This window comes from Cheilinus undulatus, linkage group 21 (assembly GCF_018320785.1).
Source record: "Cheilinus undulatus linkage group 21, ASM1832078v1, whole genome shotgun sequence".
Classification (NCBI taxonomy): domain Eukaryota; kingdom Metazoa; phylum Chordata; class Actinopteri; order Labriformes; family Labridae; genus Cheilinus; species Cheilinus undulatus.
Genome location: NC_054885.1, coordinates 40,306,020 through 40,324,926, shown reverse-complemented (window position 1 = coordinate 40,324,926; position 18,907 = coordinate 40,306,020). Strand labels below are relative to the sequence as shown.

General features: G+C 39.5%; 1 protein-coding gene across 7 annotated transcripts in view; it reads right to left on the bottom strand.

Moving 5' to 3' along the window:
- The window catches only part of atp2a1 (ATPase sarcoplasmic/endoplasmic reticulum Ca2+ transporting 1), a 45,699-nt gene extending 27,550 nt beyond the window's left edge, over positions 1 to 18,149 (bottom strand). For 2 of the 7 annotated variants that reach the window (XM_041817602.1, XM_041817600.1), the window contains exons 1-5: positions 18,096 to 18,149; positions 17,867 to 17,966; positions 2,526 to 2,647; positions 2,074 to 2,210; positions 308 to 325 (exon numbers count right to left, since the gene is read on the bottom strand). In XM_041817602.1, the coding sequence (XP_041673536.1) occupies positions 308 to 325; positions 2,074 to 2,210; positions 2,526 to 2,647; positions 17,867 to 17,884 (295 nt within the window). In that variant the 5' untranslated portion in view covers positions 17,885 to 17,966; positions 18,096 to 18,149. Of the gene's footprint in view, positions 1 to 307; positions 326 to 2,073; positions 2,211 to 2,298; positions 2,435 to 2,525; positions 2,648 to 2,782; positions 3,475 to 17,866; positions 18,074 to 18,095 lie in introns of those variants that run through there. The other 5 variants (XM_041817605.1, XM_041817603.1, XM_041817604.1 and 2 more) reach the window with 5 other exon arrangements.
- Positions 18,150 to 18,907: the final 758 nt, after the last annotated feature.

The window sequence follows — 18,907 nt, the reverse complement described above, 5'->3', positions numbered from 1 at the left end:
TGCACAGCTGAGGCTGTCACATTACCGTGCATGTCTTTGAGCCGATTAACATAACAGAGAGCTGGATGTGAAACTTTAAATGCATAAATGCTATATACATATAAAAAAAATCCAACACCATTAGTAGGGTAGTGTTTCATGGATTTTTAAAATATTTTTGTTGTATTAAGGTTCAATATTTTTCATCTGGGTCATCCCAGAACATATTAAGGTCTCCAGTAGAATGGGATCAATAAAAGGCTGGAGCCACAGACGTGAGATGAACTGTGAGATATGAATGAATCAAGCATGAAGTGTTTGGACTCACCTTCCTCTGCTGGCAACTCTGTGGGCCAGAAAGAAAGAAACAGTTTTAAAATACGGTTTCTGACCTTTGCAGTCTCCCTAATTACCCTGTTACTCTATTTACCTTCCAATGTCCACATCCATTTATCAGCTGAGATGCTCTACACCAAACAGAGCCAGGCTGGTGTTAGTTTATTTAACAGCAAACATTTAAGTATAAGAGGCAAAGGTGTCATTTTCGTTTCTTTAGTTTGGGTTTTTTTGCCTTGAGTTTTCCCTGAAAAGCTAAGTCTGGGTAAAACTTGTCTTTAAAATGGTTTAGATAGTTAATACGATAAAAGTACATTTTGTGTTTTTAAAAACACTGAAGTGGTTAAATAATTGTAATCACAATTAAAAGTTTTGGTAGTTTTTCCTTTACATTGATAAAGCTTTCATTTATCCCTCAATCCTAAAACATAGAGGATGACGTTGGTAGCAACAATCACAGGATGTTAATTCAAACAGTTAGTATGTTTACATGCAGTTAGCAGTATTAAAGTAGGACTAAGTCTACATTATTTAAAGTCACACAACAAAAATAGAAAATGTGTTTGCAGATTGATTTAATCATGCATGTATGCACCTTAATTAAACAAAGTGGTCTAGGCGTACTGAGCATGCTCCACAGTCCCCACACTGGGCTTTGACGCAGAGGTCCAACAGCATAAAGGTATAGCAACATTTCATTTGTCTTTGGGTATCACTATAAGCTAGGGGGTAGGCTAAAGTAAAGTGTAGCACATTTAAGAAATGTACAGAGCTGTAAACTAACAACTGGTTAGCTTCTTGCTAACTTGTTAGCAAGGTCAACAAGGGGGTCCAGTAGAAACAGTCTTAAAGGGGACATGTCAGAACTAGCGAAGCAGAGTCAGACCTTCTTCCATTAATAAACTGGTCTAGACTCGACATACTAACTGCTAGCAAAGAGAGAGACATTGTGACAGGAACACTGAGGTTAATGAGGGCCAGCTAGCAGGAGTTTTAATCGCTGTTAGCAACCTTTAAAGAGAGGACTCTGATTTTCTCTAATTTCTAATTTTCTCTACTTCTTGATTTAATCCAAAATATTCATATGCCTGTTCTTTTGCGTTTATTGTTGAATCCTGTGGTCCCCTAAACATTATTTTACTTTTGTGTCATTTTATTCTCTAATGCACTATTAGATCATGTCCTTCACCAATCTATCTGTGCATTCAGCTACCTTTGAAGAATCAATGTAAGGATGTAAGAACGCTGTCATTGCTGCTATACATTTGTAAGACATGCACACATTTCCTCCTAAGGCTGAATTTTTAATATAACTGACATGCAAGAGAAATGCTTAAAAATTGCAATTTGCATGGACTTTGCATGTAGTTTTAGGACTAATATGGCGCTCTGCCTTTGGGATGCAAGCATCTTTGTACAAAAACGTCAGAAGAACAGCAGCAAGAAGTGATGCTAACAGAGCAGACAAGATGATTAGTTATGGTTATGCTTTTAGCCTGAAGTTATGTTTTTTCTATTTTAAAATACAATTTATTTTGCCTGAGTAAATTTATGAAACGCTCTTATATTACACTAAATATGTGATGTAACAACTTACTATGCCTTTGGGATGAAATATTAAATAAGTGTTAAATAGGATTTTTACAAATTTGCTCATTGTGAGACGATTAGTAAAGTCAGACACAGCCACAAAAGATCAGTGACACACTGGAAGGCAGACTATCCATCCATTTATCCATCCATCCATCTCTCCCTCACCGTTGAAGCCGTACTTGTCCAGGTTCTTCTTAACCTGCTCAGGTGAGAGGCCGCTGTCTTCGGTGACGCCAAAGTAGGACAGGACATCGGGCGACTCTTTGGTGTGTGCGTTCTCCATCTTGGCTGAAACGGAGAGGCTTCAGGACAGAAACACAAACATTCACATCAGTCTGGGCTGCCTCACTCTAAAAATAAAAAAAAACAAATGAATGTGTGATCACCCACCACTTTCTGGAAGTGTGGGATTGGGATTAAAAACTGGCAACCCCCTGCGTTCACACTTGCTCTCTCTCTACCCCCTCTCTCTCTCTCTCTCTCTCTCTCTCTCTCTGGGCTGGTGCTCTCCTCTCAGAGCCCTGGACTGACAGAAAGTGCAACCCGGCAAACTGTCCTGAAAAGTTTTATACACATGAAAAAGCAGCCTCATTGGTGCTTGCCCACCATGCACTCACCTCTCATTGGCTGAGGTCGACACAAATAGGTGGGCAGGGGTGGCCCTGTGGTAAAGAATAGGATGGGAGGGGGGTGCAGGGGTAGAGGGCAACAACTGCAGAGGGGTTTGCTGCCTGGCAAGCTGGAAATAAGATGTGCAAAAGAGAGAATGCATGGTCAGGACAATGGGAGGGGGGCATGAAGGCTTTGTGAATGAGAGGTAGGGGACACTGATGAGAACATGACAGGGAAACTACTCTGAATGAATGATACTCACAAGATAGATGAACTCCACAACTCCCCCCACAGATTTGACGGCAGCCTCCAAAACGACCCAGAATGCCTGCGTCTTTGTTTTGGCCCAGGATATGCACAATCCCAGGCTCCTCACTGAGCTAGCTCAGAGCCCACAGGGGCCACAGCATCATCCGCAAAGATTGGTAATCCAGAGATCAGTGATCTGGTCATCATCAGCAACACACCACAGTTCACTACACCTGTTACCTGCTCTATCCAGTCCGTACAGGTACTGGAAAGTGTAGGAGCTAAGATGCACCCCTGCCTCACCCCAAAATCAACTGGGAGGAAGTCAGAATCCCACTGGTATATTTTACCAGTAAATTCACAGAGCAGCCGCTTGTTGCTGATGCTGTCCTGCTCCTGTAGTAAAGGATCTGTCATCAGCAAGCCACCACACATGCAGATCCCCTTATGTGATAACAGAACTAACACATAAGTACGTTTATGTGAGTGCCTTAAACATAGACTTATGGGAATTGCTTGGAGTGCTCTTGTGGATTCTATTTGTAATGTCATTTCATTTTTAAAAAAACTTGCTTGCTTTTGGTCAAAACCAACATTTCCACTGATGTCAACAGCTGACAGCCATCAGGTGGCTTAACAGACTATTCCAACATACGCCTAAAGCAGTGTTACTCAACCCTGCTCAACCAAAGAGCCAAATTGTTGAAAAATGCCATCGCAAGAGCCACAATCTAAGAGGTGAAAAGTGACTAAAATGGGCAAAAAAGCTGTAAAAGGTGGTAAAAATGGTGAAAAAATAGCATTTAATGGCAAAAGGCAGCTGAAATTGGTAAAAAAAATTGCAAAGAAGTAGGATAAAAGTGGCTAAAACTGATGTAAAAGGGCAAAAATGGGATAAAAGTGGCAAAAAATAGTTGAAAAGTGGCTGAGAGAAGTGGTAAAAATGGGCTAAAAGTAGCAGAAATGGATTAAAAGTGGCAAAATAGGGGGGAAAGGGGCAAAATAGACATATATTGGAGAAAACTGGGTGAAAAGTGGCAAAAATAGGTGCAAGGTCACAAAAAATTGAGTTACAGGTTTCCAAAAAGTTGCAAAAAATGAGTGAAAATTGACTAAAGTGGGCAAAAAGGCTGTAAAAAGGTTGGAAAAGTGGCATTTAATGGCAAAAGGCAATTGAAATGGTCGAAAAATGCAAAGAAGCAGGATGAAAGTGGCTAAAACTGATGAAGAAGGGCAAAATGGGATAAAAGTGGCAAAAAATGGTCAAAAAAGTGGCTAAAAGGAGTGGTAAAAACAGGCTAAAAGCAAAACCACTAAAACCTACTGTATAAGTGTGGGAAACAAACTGTTGATGTAACTTGCAATGATAAATTTCTGAGGTCAAAGTTTAAAAGAATAATATTTTAAATTAAGACATAAAAAGCCACAAATCATCACAAAACAGTCACATGTGGCTTAAGAGCGACCCATTGAGTATCACTGACCTAAAGCATGCTTGCATCCTGAGAGTCAATAAGTAGGGGACTACAATCCTAAATAAGACCACCCAAGGGCTGGTGGTCTAGTGGTTATGTCTGAACACTTCATATACAGTGGCTGACATCCTCAAAGTAGGCAGCCCAGGTTCAAATCTGGCCTGGGGCTCATTTCCCACATCTCTTTCCTCTCCCCCCCCCCCTCTCGTTTCTGATTCTATCCATTGTCCTATCTTTCCATGAATGAAATAACCTCCAACCTCCAAAGTCTGGAAATCTGACCAGTCATTGTCATCATAACATCCTCCTTTATCGCCAGTCTTTGCTCCTATTTTAGTATAACTCTCTCCACCTGCCGTCTTGTTTCATCTCCATCTAAATGTTTGTCTCTAGTTCATGTCTTTCTGTGATGCTCAGCTGTGGACTGTTTCCTGTGCTGCCCGTGGAGCTGTTGTGTACCGGCTGCAGCAGTGAAAAGCTCAAGGTGGCTCACTGACATTTAGCTCAATCTCTCTTTGGGATCAGGTTACAGCAGCTCATCCTAAGCATCACGCTCTAATGCTAATAAAACACAGCAGTGATAATGCTGCTGTACCACACAATAACACAGACACACACACAAATGCATACACTTAATCTCAAAACTTCTTGTTGCGCACAGTTCGCTAGTTTGGACACTGATTCTCAGATATCACTCCTCCTGCTTTATTAAAATGATTTGTTTTGGTTTATCTCTTTTTTCAAGGTGCTCTCACTCACAGATGGTTGTCATGTCATGTTTCCTGTTGTGATTATTGACTTAAGGGTATTTAAGTCCAGGGATATATCACACACAGGAGAGGAGAGGACACTGTAATCCTGAACCAGGACGTCCTCTACTACATACCTACTGCTCTCCAGTCTTTTAATCTCATTTCACACTGTTCATGATTCAGATGTATACCTCCCAAGTGTTAAAGACCACTACATCTAGGTCCTCTTATAAAATCCAAAGGTAACATTTCTTTAAATATATCTGCCCTGAATCCAAGCTGTGGTCATTGATTTACATCAGTGATGTTTAACGCGTGGCTCTTTTGTGATGATTTGTGGCTCTTTTATGTCTTAATTTGAAATATTATTCCCATTTTCCCACTTCTTTTTGACACTTTTATCCTGCTTTTTCCAATTATTTGCCCCTTTTTTGCCTTTTAGGCCACTTTTTGCTCATTTAAGCTGCCTTTTGAAATTAAATGCCTCCTATTTCCCATGTTGCCACTCTTTGATGAGTTTTGCCCATTTTTTTTGCCACTGTTTTGCCACTTTCAGCCCATTTTTGCCACCTGTAACTCTTTTTTGTTTTTTACCACAACTCACTCATTTATACCCCTTTCTCCCTATTTTTGCTACTTTTCCCCCAGTGTTTGCCCCTTTTTGTCTATTTTTTGCCAGTTCTCACCCATTTAAGCTGCCTTTTGCAATTAAAAGCCACTTTTTGCAGATTTTCCCACCTTTTTCAGATTTTTGCCACTTTTTGACAATTTTTTGCCAGCTTTAACCCTTTACCTACTGCCATAGTGCCGACGCTATGTTTAATATGTCCGTAGTATTATTACCGTAACTCTGTCAAAGTTTGTCCAATCAGAAAAATTCCAACGGTGTTGGAAAGCTGAGAATTGTGGGCATGCACACATATATGGCATATTACGGTACTCCAACCATATGACGTGGGGATTGATAGCAAAAAAACAGTTTTGTATTGTTCTTCTTTTAAAATGCTGACAATTCCATATAATGTGCAATAATCATTAACCAGATGTTGAAAAGTCAAGTTCAAGTGCTCCTGGGAAAAAAGGGACCAAAACTTTGAGACTTACAGCCATAATAATTAAATATGCCCAAATTGCCATTTTAAACTCAGTAGGGAAAGGGTTAACTTATTTTTTGGTCACTTCCCACCCATTTTTGCCACATTCTGCCCTTTTTCACCACATTTCTCCCAGTGTTTGCTGCTTTTTGACCGCTTTTGCCACTTTTAACTTATTTTAATTGCCACTTTTCACCACTTAGATTGTGGCTCTTGCAAATGTATTTTTCAACATTCTGGCTCTCTTGTTGAGCAGGGCTGAGTAACACTGGTTTACATGATGTTTTGAACCAATGAGGGCACCAGTCAATGGGCCTAGACTCACATTTTTTGAATACCAAACTACTTTAATGCCAGCATTTCTCTGGTAAATATTAGATTTCAAAACATCAGAAAATAGTGTGAAATTTCTATCCTCGTTTACCATCATTCAAGTTGATGTCTTTGAATATTTTAGGGGTTTTGATAAAAATCATTCAAAGCTTCAGATTTTTTTAATTGGAAGGCAGCCAAATATTTTAGGTACTGTAGTCTTACTGTTTACTTTCTCAAGAATAGCCACACGTATGAATTCATGATACTATCTGCATAGTATTGGTATCTGTTAGCTAAAAAAGTTCATCATCATATCCACATATGTCAACATTTCTGGGGATATTTAAAAGCGTTTTATCAGCTTGAGATACCAAACTATATCAACCGTAAATATTGGCTGTATGTCAAATATTTTATGGAGTTTTAGGCAGGATCAACAGACCTTCAGACCAACAGAGTCTTTTACTTTATTCAGCTTCACTTCTTAAATTTGAGAGTGTGTTTGAAGGACTCAAGTTTAAGATCTGAACTATATTTTTATATGCAAACTGAATTTGGGAATATGGCACATCAGATATCAGCACAAGTCCAGCATTTACATCCCTTAAACAACAAACTCTGCTATTTTCTGGATGCTTTTCATGCCTGTGTCAGAGTTTGTTTCTTATACATTTTCGCCCTTAAACTCACAATAGCCGGTAATTTTTTGTGCAATTGTTGGACTTTATAAGCTTAAATATTCCATGTTTTCTACTCATACATTTACAGCTCCTTTCTACTTTTCAAATTTTTTTTAACAGCCGTAATATGCTGTCATGGCTGTCCTTCATTTTTGTCCTTCTGACAGCCAGCGTACTGCCATTATGTCCCACAGTCTCTCAAATGGTTTTGTGTTTAATGATTTGAAGCTGGGACAGGGACAGACTCGGCCATGATGTAATGACACTGTGTGTGTGTGTGTGTGTGGTTGTCAGAAAGTGTGTGTGAGGGCTTGTTGGCAGGCAGCTCAGTGTGGGCGGTGGGCTCATCATGACTGCCTGTGGCTGCTCATCACTGTGATTGATACAGGAAGTACTTTGAGGGAGGACGCTGAGGGCCAAGAGTAGCGTCAGGGAGAGCTGTGGTGGGTCCGTGTGCGTATATACTGCCTCGTATTATTAGCTGAGGCAGGGCAGCTGGGGTTTGAAGTGCCTCACTGTAACTGTACCTATAGCAGCAGTTGTGCTCCTCTGGTATAAATAGAGCTGTGGGCATGTGGGCAGGCTGTCATGACACAATGGCAGAATTTTCGGTGTTCTTTCAGGGAGGTTTAAGAATGTGACACCCTGCAGGCGAGGAGCCCTCTAGAAGCTACACTGAGGCTTGAAGGTTACATGAAGGTGCAGATGAGTGTGCAGAGTTTACATGCACCACAGAAACGCGTGTGTGCACACCTGACCATGCAAACAGATTATGAATTATACAGATGAAGAAAAAGTTCACTATCTAGAAAGTCTGATTACTTATTCATGTCTGTTTGATAAATATGACGTTAACACAGGTAGCTATTTTAGCTCTACCTTTCAGCTACAGTTTAACTGGGCATATGCAGCACAGTTGCCCAGAGGGGCTACAATTCTAAAGAAAAAGGTACAAATTCAAGACACATTCATAACCCCCCAAAATCACAACAGTAGAATTGTACAGCAAATAAAAAAGGGAATTAAAGAATAGTGATGAGAAATTAAAAAAGTTTAAAAACTGCAACTATAAGGCCAAAAATAACAAGAAGTAAAGGGGTGGCCTCATTCTATTTTAACATGATCTTGATTTTTGTTCTTTCAGTGATCAGAGAAATGATTACTAATGGACATGGAGCAGTAATGGTAGTAGGAAAAGAGAAAGTGCTGCAGACTGAGGTCACCTCCTGCAGCATGCATCTAAATACATGCACTGAAATCTTTGATTAGACTGTCTACGACATGTTTTAAATAATTATTGATCTCTGGACATCATCCCTCTGCAAAATGACTCTGATATCATAAAGTTTTCCTAGTGATTGCATTATCCTGACAGGTAAACCTAGAAAGAGGGGAAGAAAAGGTTCGTTAAAAACTTGGTAAAACACGGAAAGAGCTGAATAGTATCAGCTATAACAATTAAAACAAGATTAGATTTTCCTCTGCCATGCTGTCTGATCACCTGACAAGTTTATGACATTTGTCTCTTGATATTGTCCAAAATTTTGCAAACTTTATGCAGATTCCACATATATATAAATGTTCTAACCACCCTAAAATTTTTTAAAATCATGAAGCAGCTTTATACAAGTCAGAAAGGAAGGGACTAGAATGATTCTACTGTTCCTAGGCTTTGTAGATAGGTGATAAATTCTATTTCTTCATGATCTGTGATAGTCCAGTCACACCCTAACATTATAAAAAATGTTAGCACAATGTCACTGAGGATATCTAAACAAAAAGTCAGTGTTGTCATACCATTCACTTCAACATACTGAGTCTTAAATCCCAGGTCATAAGTGTGAATTTACGCTTAAATCTGCAGCCATCCTAACAATCCCCTGCCTGACATCTTCCCCTCTCCTCAGCAGCTCGTGATTCCTGTCCTCTCCTGCTCCCACTTCATCACTTCGCTGCCACGTGCCTTGAAAACTGTCCCTGGAAGTAAACCAAGGCTGGCCACTCTCTTAAGTGAGTGCGTCTCTGAGAACATGAAGTGAGGACACGCTCCAGCCTCTCGTGTTGCTCTGTTATGTCACTTTCAGACTGAGATTGACCCCCTTCTCTTTCACTCTGGTCCAAGGAGAAACTAGAAACTGATTAAGAGCCACTTCCTGTTTAGAAGATCTGCTCAGGCTTTCCAACCAAGCACAGCCAACTAACACAAACGCAAGAACACTTCACAAGCACACACTGTAACGTGTCTCTAATATTTGTGCTATCATTTTTTTACAGAGGTGTAGCAATCTCTCACACTTATGGCATCAATAATTGCCCCAGTACCATCGGCATATTGGATATCAGCAAAAATCCAGTATCATGCATCCCTACATTTTTCTTCGGCATCACAGTCAAGTTTGGGAGAAAAAATGTTTTAATGTAGTGCTGCTGAGTTTTAGGTGTGCTAGTGTCAGAGGAGTTCAAGTTTCTCTGGGTCTTGTTCATGAGTGAAGGTAGAATGGACCGTGAAATCTATAGGTGGACTGGGGCAGCATCAGAGGTATAGATCATCTTTTATCTAACCTGCATCTAAAGTCATGAGCTCTGTATAATGAAAGAATGAGATCACAGATTCAACAAGTGCCTGAAATGAGTTTTCTCAACAAGGGTGAGGAGCTGAGACATCTGGAGGGATCTTAGAAGAGAGCTGGTGCTCGTTCTCGTTGAAAGGAGTCATCTGAGGAGGATCAGGATATCTTGTGGTCGCCTCCCTGTGGAGGTCTTCCAGACAGATCCAAAGGAGAGGGAGACCCCATGATAGCTCCAGAATCTTTTTTTTTTTATCCTGGGAACACCTTGGGATCCCCTGGAGGGTGGGGGAACATATTGCTGGGTAGAGGGATATCAGGGTCAAATTGAATATTGTGTTGCCACTGTGGCAGTTGCTAACACAGCTGAAAAGGAGTTGATGTCCCTTGCCTCCAGATCCACAGGGTGCAGGATCTGCACCTTTATGCTCTTAAAATGTAACCTTGCAAAACAGATGGATACGCCTGTTTCCTTGTTTCTCACTGGTGAATCCATCTTGCAAAGCTCCCATCTGAACCGTTTGGGCCTAGTTAGAAAGTGACAGGACCAATCAGCGACAAGGGGCAGTGCTTTCGGGTGCGGCAGAGTCGTGATGTATGCAAGCATGATTGGCCCATTAACATGTGACAGACAGAACGTTCATCTAATCACCCTCCTATTTTTTTCAAAGGCTCCGCCCTTTCCCAAACAACATCTGTTGAAGGTTTTCCAGATTTATGTGTGAAACAAATCCATCTGGTGTGCCAGGTTACTTAAAATGCATTGCAAGAGGACGCCTATGATCAAAGACCTGCGTAGCAGAGTACTCCTAAAGGCTGCAGCAGTTACATGTGCTGTGTGCAATATAAAGGCAGTGAGGCAAAGCCCTCTGTGCGCAGCACATTGCAGGCTGAACAGTTATGGTGGTGCTGTGGTCATTTCTCAACTGTCTGGGCCCAGTCTGAGGCGCCTGAAACGTGACTTCTCTGGAGGAGGATTCTCGCATGGGAAGATACCTGGAGGGATGGGGCAGGGGCACAGACCTGGAGCAGGCCTGGACAATCGCCATGAGGAGGCTGGAGCAGTGCAGGGTCACAACTGACACAGTGAAGTGCCAAATCCACATATTCTGGCCTGACTGCAACCTGGCACCGAATAAGTGGGGGAAGATAGATCGGTGGATTATTGTAAAATGTTGTAAATATTTGAAGATTGAAGGAAATGCATTACAATTATGGATAAAAACATTTTTCAGTGTAATGCACATAAACTGTAATGTCACAGTGACAGTTCTGGTGATTGTGAATACGCCCATAAACGATGCACTTTCTCATGAGAACTCTGCAGAAAAATACTTACGCTAATGAGACAATAAGTAAATGTTCCCACTGTGTTTGTGTTGGACGGCGCATCTCTCTGGCAGGTTAGTTGCAGGAGTTTGTCATTCTCAGAGCGTCAGTGTATATTTAACCCTGTGGCTCCCATGCCGGATGGCCCCGCCATATACGGGCCGGAGAGCGGGCCGAGGCTGGGATTGACCAGGAGCAAAGAGCAGTGAAACAGCAGTGATGACAGGATGATGGATGACTGTTGAGCAAAATGTAAGGAGACCACTATGAAGGATTGGAGAGAGAGAGAGAGAAAGGTTCAGTGGCAACAAGTGTTTATCACTCTCTGGTATCATCTCTGATCAGGGACAGGTTTTTCTTTCTGATATTAACTCTATTTAATCAATGTTCAAGCAGCTGATAGCATTATTCCATAACCAGTGTACTTTGTATGATAAATAAGAAGTCATATTAATAAATCCAGGAATAAATAACAATCCAGAGTTTTCCAAACAGTGATCATACTTAACAGTCAGCTGTATTCATGGCTGCCCAAGTATAAATACCAACCTTTTTTTACTGGGATGCACGCTATTAAATTTGTGCCAATATTTTCCCATACTCATTTTAGCAGTTACCAATACTGATATATACACACCTTTATTATTGTAAAAACACCAAGTGTCTACAGTGCAAAGAGAGGCTGAGTCAAGCTCACTCAAGCAGTGGAGTGGAGTGTCTTCCTTACTTTAAACTAGTATGGTAGAGGAAAATCACATCTGTGTTCAACCAGATTTGAAATTAGTCCCCCCAGATTTCCATATCAGAACAACTCTACTGTGGGGGATTAAAAAATGCTCCTGCTGCAGGTTCATAACGTACATACATGTATCAGCCAGATATACCACAAATGCCACTTCCAACCCCAGCCTGGTATCCATGTTTGTTTAAAGCAGTGATCAGCTAAACAAGTGGAGCAGCAGCAGCCATGTGAGAGTATAGAAATGTGACCTTGTAGACACAAGTGTCAATATTTCTGAGTATGTCACACTGTGTTCAAGTGTGAGTGTGAGACGGACAGACAGTCAGACAGACAGTGTGTGGTATGTCCCAGGCAGGTGTGTGTGTGTGTGTGTGCGAGCATCCAGCGTGAGAGTTTTCTGAATGTGTGTGTGTGTTTGTGACAGGTGTTTAGCTGGAATGGTGCTAAGCTTTAAGTGCTGTCCAAACCCAAGCCCTATTCCTGGGCTTTGAGCAACACACACATCCTACACACACTAAAATACACTCTCAAACAGCGTCACAGTAATCATCGATAAGAGGGAGTGTTAATTGTCCCTACAGAAATGTTAAGTATTTTTTATAAAGAGCTGAAAATATCTGTAGTTTAATTTTTGGGGGGTAAAATATAAATCACATACAGCGTTTCCAACACAGCCTATACTCAGAAAGATGTTGGGGGCTTTTTTAATCAATATAATTATCATTTTTAGTGCACATGAGAGAAGGAGAGAAAAAGGAGTCTGCTGATACATCTCTAACATACAGTCACTGATTGAGATCTGATATCTCATGTTAAAGTCACAATATCTAGCATTTCTGCGCCAAAATATCTATATCAAATTCAAAAGTGACCATTTCTTGGTAATGCTTTAAAATTCAGGTCCTACGGTATCTCAAATATTTCCAAAAGTTTTCAAAGACAGAGAAATTCTTCATTTTTTTATGGTACTGGGATGTATCTTGTCATGTTTTGGGTTCAATCACCCAAAGTCTCCTCCAGAACATGAACCCCTCATACTCAGCATTTCCAGTAATTAAGGCCAGCACAGCTCAGTGTCACCCAGCTCGCTGACCTCCTCCTCAATACTTCAGCTTGTTCTGAATACAGGACTGTTCAATAAAACATAAGGTGTATTTGTTAAACAGTAGACCGACATTTTGGTTTAACTCATACAGTTCTGATAATGAAGAAGAAATGCACTTTAATGTCCACTCCTGCATTCACGCTGGAAAAAGTCCCAGAATGTGGATGTGCGCTGGAAGCGGAGCTAGAGCACATGTGCATGTTAAGACTGCTTCTAGCATGGACGTGGAAGTACACTTGTATATTATAAATCAGAGCGACTCAACCCTGCTCAACCAAAGAGCCAAATTGTTGAAAAATACCTCTGAAAGCGCCAAAATCTAAGCGGTGAAGCAAAAACAGCTTGAAGTACAATAACAATAAGTTAAAGGTAGAAAAAATGGTCAAAAAGCAAAAAAATTGGTGAAAAGGGGTGAGAATGGGGAGGAAAAGTTGAAAAGGGGTCAGAACAGGGTGTATGCAGGATACCTTACCGCCACTGTAACCATTCACATCAGTGATATAGCTCGCTCTGGCGCTCTCAGAGACAATTTACAAACGCACCCACAATAGCCTAGTTTTTTATGTACCTGTTCAGCTTTGTTTTTAATAAAAATGAATAAATTCACACACTTTTACGATGTTTTTGGAACTCAAACTCTTGGACAGCTAATTCAGAAAAAAATACTTTCAAAATTTAAGACTTTATAAAGTTGTGATAAGACTTTTTAATACTTTTTAAGGGTCTTAATTTTCCCAAAATTGATTCATCACCTTTTAATAATTTTCAAGACCCCGCGGATACCCTGCAGAAAGTAGCAAAAATGGGTGAGAAGTGACAAAAAAATGACTTATAGGTGACATAAAATGGTCCAAATGTGGCAATAAACCGAGTGAAAACTGACTAAAACAGGCAAAAAGCAGTGAAGAGTTGCAAAAATGGACAAAAAATAGGAAAAAAGTTGTTTTTCGGAGCAGAAGCTAGCTGAAATGGATGAAAAGTGGTGAAAAAGGGCAAAGATGGGAAATAGTGGCAAAAAAAAGTGACAAAATGGTCAAAAAAGAGGAAGCAAGTGGTATTTAATGGCAATAGGTAGCTTAAATGGGTGAAAAACGGCAAGAAATGGTGAAAAAGGCAAAAAACGGGATAAAAGTGGCAACAAGAAGTGGCTAAAATGGTCAAAAACTAAAAAAAGGGGTATTTAATTACAAAAGGCAGCTTAAATGGCTTAAAATTTGGAGGAAAAAAGGTGAAAAGGGGCAAAAATGGGATAAAAGTGGCAAAAAAGTGGTACAAAGTTGCAAAAATTTGTCCAAATTGGTAAAAAAGTAGGAAAAAGGTGGTATTTAATGGCAAAAGGTAGCTTAAATGGGTGAAAAGTGGTGAAAAAGGTGAAAAAAAGGGCAAAAAGTTTCCCATTTCTAAGGTTTTCTGGGGAATAATATTTAAAATTAAGAAATAAAAGAGCCATATGTGGCTCCAGAGCCACACGTTGAGTATCACTGCTCTAAATAAATACACAAAAAAATTACTCCCATGGCCAAATCATCACAATAAACACTGAAACATTTGGCACATGGCAAAACCTATGGACAGAATGTGTGTAACATCTAGTGGCACATAATCATTTGATCACTATCAACTTGTTTTCATGACTGGGAAGCCAAAATTGTGAAGAAATTGAAATTCAAGCATTCGCCCACTAGCACTCTTGATCAGCTTTTCTCATCTATGTTGGAAAGATGGTTTTTACAGCCATGAAAAGTTGTCAGGAAAAAGTTGTATCCCTGTGTTTCCTGCTAATTCCTCTCTTCGTTGACCAAGCCTGCAGTCCTGCTTCAGGCCAAAGTAGCACAAGAGGGAAGAGATTCAGACTTTTCCACAGGGGTGCCCATCTAGGGCCTGACTTAGGCGGGAGTGGCATGAATTTTTGTGCACAAGCTGTCCCAAATATCATATCTACTTTTAAAAAAATCAGTATCTGAAGTACATTATGGTGGGCTACATTTTTAATATAATGAAGTAAATGTAAATTCATTATTTTTTCTGTCAGGACTTTTACTTTATACTGTAGCCTTGTTTTCTCATGTGTCTATACCTAAACTTGGAAAAGAAGTTTTGTGCTACAGCTGACTCTTAAAAGTTACCAAAGAGCTCATGAACAAAACATATGTCTCAGGATGTATGGCTACGTAGTTAACAACCAAAGAGGCTTGTATCCCCCTTGTGTCACAGTGTGCGTACATGCTGTCAGGTTGTAACTGTCAGGGGAGATAGCCGAGAGCGGAGGTACTGCATGGCGACCCCTGGGCTTATAAATCACCCACAGTATGCATGGAGCTCGATTACCGCTCCAGAGCTGGAACCAAAAGAGCCTGGTGCTGAAAGAGGAGCCAAGTAAATAATATAACACTGAGACCATCACTCCTGCCCAGAACAATTCTCCGTGGGAGCCTGAGATGGGCACTAGAGCAAAAAATAAAAACCTGAATGGTACCCACAGCCTTTCTGGTGAAATAAAACACTTTGTGTGGAGATAATACAGTTACCTGCTGGAATAAATCATTGTTTTTTCTGTCATAGAAGTTGTTTCTCATTGTCTAATCTGTTTTTTTCTGATGAAACCTTTAAGATTTAGGAGCAGAGAGGTCTTTATCTGGTGGATTTACATAAAAACAGGTTGTTATTTGTCTGGAAAATGAATGTAATTGACGGTGTAAAGGGTCATGGCTACAAAGGACCACTAAAATAGTTAGCTGAACAGGAGGTCCCATTTCTCCAGAGCCAGTTGACAACACTTCCTATTAATAGGGAGGATTGTCCTTGGGTATTTTTATAAAAGGAGATGGGGGGTGTGTGTGAGAGAGTGTGTGCATTAGCAAAGTAAGTCAGAAGGGGATGAAGCTTTCTCGGAGAAGACAGACAGAAAGAAGCTCAGGTTACATCAAGACTTTCTCTCACCGCTCTCTTAATGCGTCAGACTTTACTTTGACAGCAGCTCATATAACTTTAATACATCTTGTCCTCTGTCTTTCTCCGTACACATACTGTCACTTATTCCACGAATCTCTGTTTTCTTCTCCAGTCTTTAACACACACACTAATACACACACAAACCCTTGCTCTATTTTTAGCCTGCTGTTGTATTTGAAGGTAGAGTTCTGTCGACCCCTTGTCTCACCCCAGATCCAGGCCTTACAAGGACCCCCTGGCAGACATGGTTGCTAAGCAGCCAGCCATGTTTGCATCTAAGCTGTGAAGGTCCAGCACACGCGCACCACACCTGCCCTTCATCATCCTAATTATCACACTCACCATCTTCAATCCTCCGTCATATCATCATGTCTTTATCACAGCTCAAAGTGTGCTAATGCACGTGAAACGAACTCATGTCTGGCTGAAGTGTAAACGTATTTAAAGTACAGACATCTTTTCTTAAATCAGGGATGGGTAACTGAATGACAGCGGCAGAACTCATTTAACCTGTTTTCTAGAGTTAACAGTAAAAAAGTCCAGGCTATGGTTGTTACATTAAAGAACTGTATGTTTGCTTATGATTCAAATAAAACCAGATATCATAACCTTCTCAGTACTAGGGCAAAAAGGAGTCTTTGTCGTATATTTGATACATACTTTTATGATACCTCTATCTAATCAATATGAGCAATAAATTACTCAAAAAAACTTCTGAATACAATCTGATAAATGATAAAAATGCCCTCAAGTGGATTATCAGTTCCCAAAAACACCTAATGAATGAAATTAGATACTAAAAATATAAATATTAAATTTCATGGAAATTTGGATCTATTAAAATTTCAGTAGAAAGTTAAATGAACATTTCAGTTCCAAAAAAAAGAATTTTCTGGCTATTATTTGTGTTTTCAGGCATCAAGGGCTTAAGAAAAAAATTAAAGTCATATATTCTGCTATCAGAGTTTTAAAATATAGGGTAAAATTGTCTCATCTTGTGAGATAAGAGTCCACACCCCTATCTGTCATACTACTAAAAATGCACAATTCCTGTCCTTCTCAAAACCAAAGTCCACAGCTTATAAACAAATTCAACCCTTTACAGTTTATGTCCATAAAGACATGAACTATTCTGACCATAATGTTCCTGCCCAACCTGCTGTAGATGTTTATTTCTGCATAAAATTTGACATTTAATCATAAGGCGTGTACACCTGAAGTTGCGGCTTTGGTTATTCAGGATGCATGCAATGCAGCTTTACTGCTGTACACATGTGTTTTATATGTATCTAACCAGGACTCTCTTCAGCTGTTTTAACGCATGCTGTTCTGAAATCCTCAACAACATTTCAGGAGCTCTGCCCCTGAAAATGTTCCAAGCTTCTTGTTCACACTTAACAGCAGCTTGTATGAATCAGATATCAATAATGAGACCCATCAGTCACAAACTTTGACCTCTTTGATTCTGAGTGTGCCCTTGAAACAGAGTCACATGTTCAGTTTGTGGGGGAATCTTCCCCTCTCTGTTTTAATATATATATATAATATATGAATGCAAAAGCAATTTCTACTACAACCATTTTTAAAATGAACAATAATGGTTAAAAAATAAATAAATTGTCATATCAGATTGTTGTCTAATTTTCAAATATTGCCCATGATTTAAAAAAACTGAAGAATGAAATAAATCAAATGACCTTATTAAACCGGAAGGATTTATATATAACTGTAGGAGTGTTAAAGTTGGCGGGAAAGTATGTCTACAGAGAGATGGGACAGTAACAGTGACTGCACCATGTCACCTCTCCCCGCTGTGACAGCGCTATTAAATGTTATGAAATAAGACATGGACATGTTCCAGACCCTCTTGTAAAACTGTGATTAAATTCCCCGCTATAGCTAAAAGGCAGTAACACCACCAGGATGAATGTGATGAAGCAGAGGCCTCCTCTCTTTCATGGAAACAGCGCCATCTTACTCAGCTACCTAGCATGCAGCTGCTAGCGAGCTGTAGCTTGAAAGTCTGCTAACCCGACTAACAGCATAAACAGAGGCAGCTTGCTTTTAGTAGATAAAGTTCACTTACAGAATAAATCAGCTCCATTTCGACGGTCCTCTTCTTCTTCTTCTTCCTCCATTATTCAACAGCGTTAGCAATCAGCATGCTTTCAGCCGGAATTACTCCTCTGTGTGGACAAAACAGTAAAGAGAGAAGTGCTGCAAACGACATGAGCTTCTACTTTCGTTTCTTTAGCGATTAAAAATGTCTGCTCGTTCTTAACGATAGCTCACATTTCCAGGATCTCATAATTTACCTTCGCTAGCTGCAGCTCAGGAGAAAGTTCTAGATTTATTTACGTATGACGTAGCACGCAAATAAGCGTCAAATGACACAACCAACCAATCAAATAGCTGAAGGAGCAGCCAAGTTTAAAGGTCCATCATTTCAGTAGAGCATTATGAAAAAAATAAATTTAGATCAGCTGATTGCTGAAACAAAAAATATGGTCTTTGAAAAATATTGACAGAAATGGAAATGTATACAACCTTATATATATATATATATATATATATATATATATATATATATATATATATATATATATATACCCCACATTAAAAAAAAAACAAAAAATACAAAAAATAAAATTTAGTAAATGAAATTCAGGTAATTAAAAACATCTTAAATCAAAAGCATGAGATAAAAAGCGAAAATTATGAGATATTGGGTCCATATAATAAAGTGTATCCCACAATTATAACTTACCTTCTCATAATTTTAAAACTTTAACTCATTATTATGACTTACCTCCTCAGCTTTTGGGCTTTTATCTCAAAATTTCGATTTTTTTATCTTACACTTACGGCATACTTTGTCTCATAATTATTTTTTCCTCATACTTATGCCCTACTATCCCATAATTATGACTAACTATACCAACATTTGGACTTTTTTCTCATGATTAGGATTTATTAAAGCTCATAATTTTGACTTATATACAACAAGCTACCTACTATATCTCATAAATAGGACTTTACTCACAGTTATGACTAAGTTTCCCATATTTTTGACTTTTTATCTCATAGTTATGATTTTTTTGATCCCACAACTTTTTTTTTAAATTAC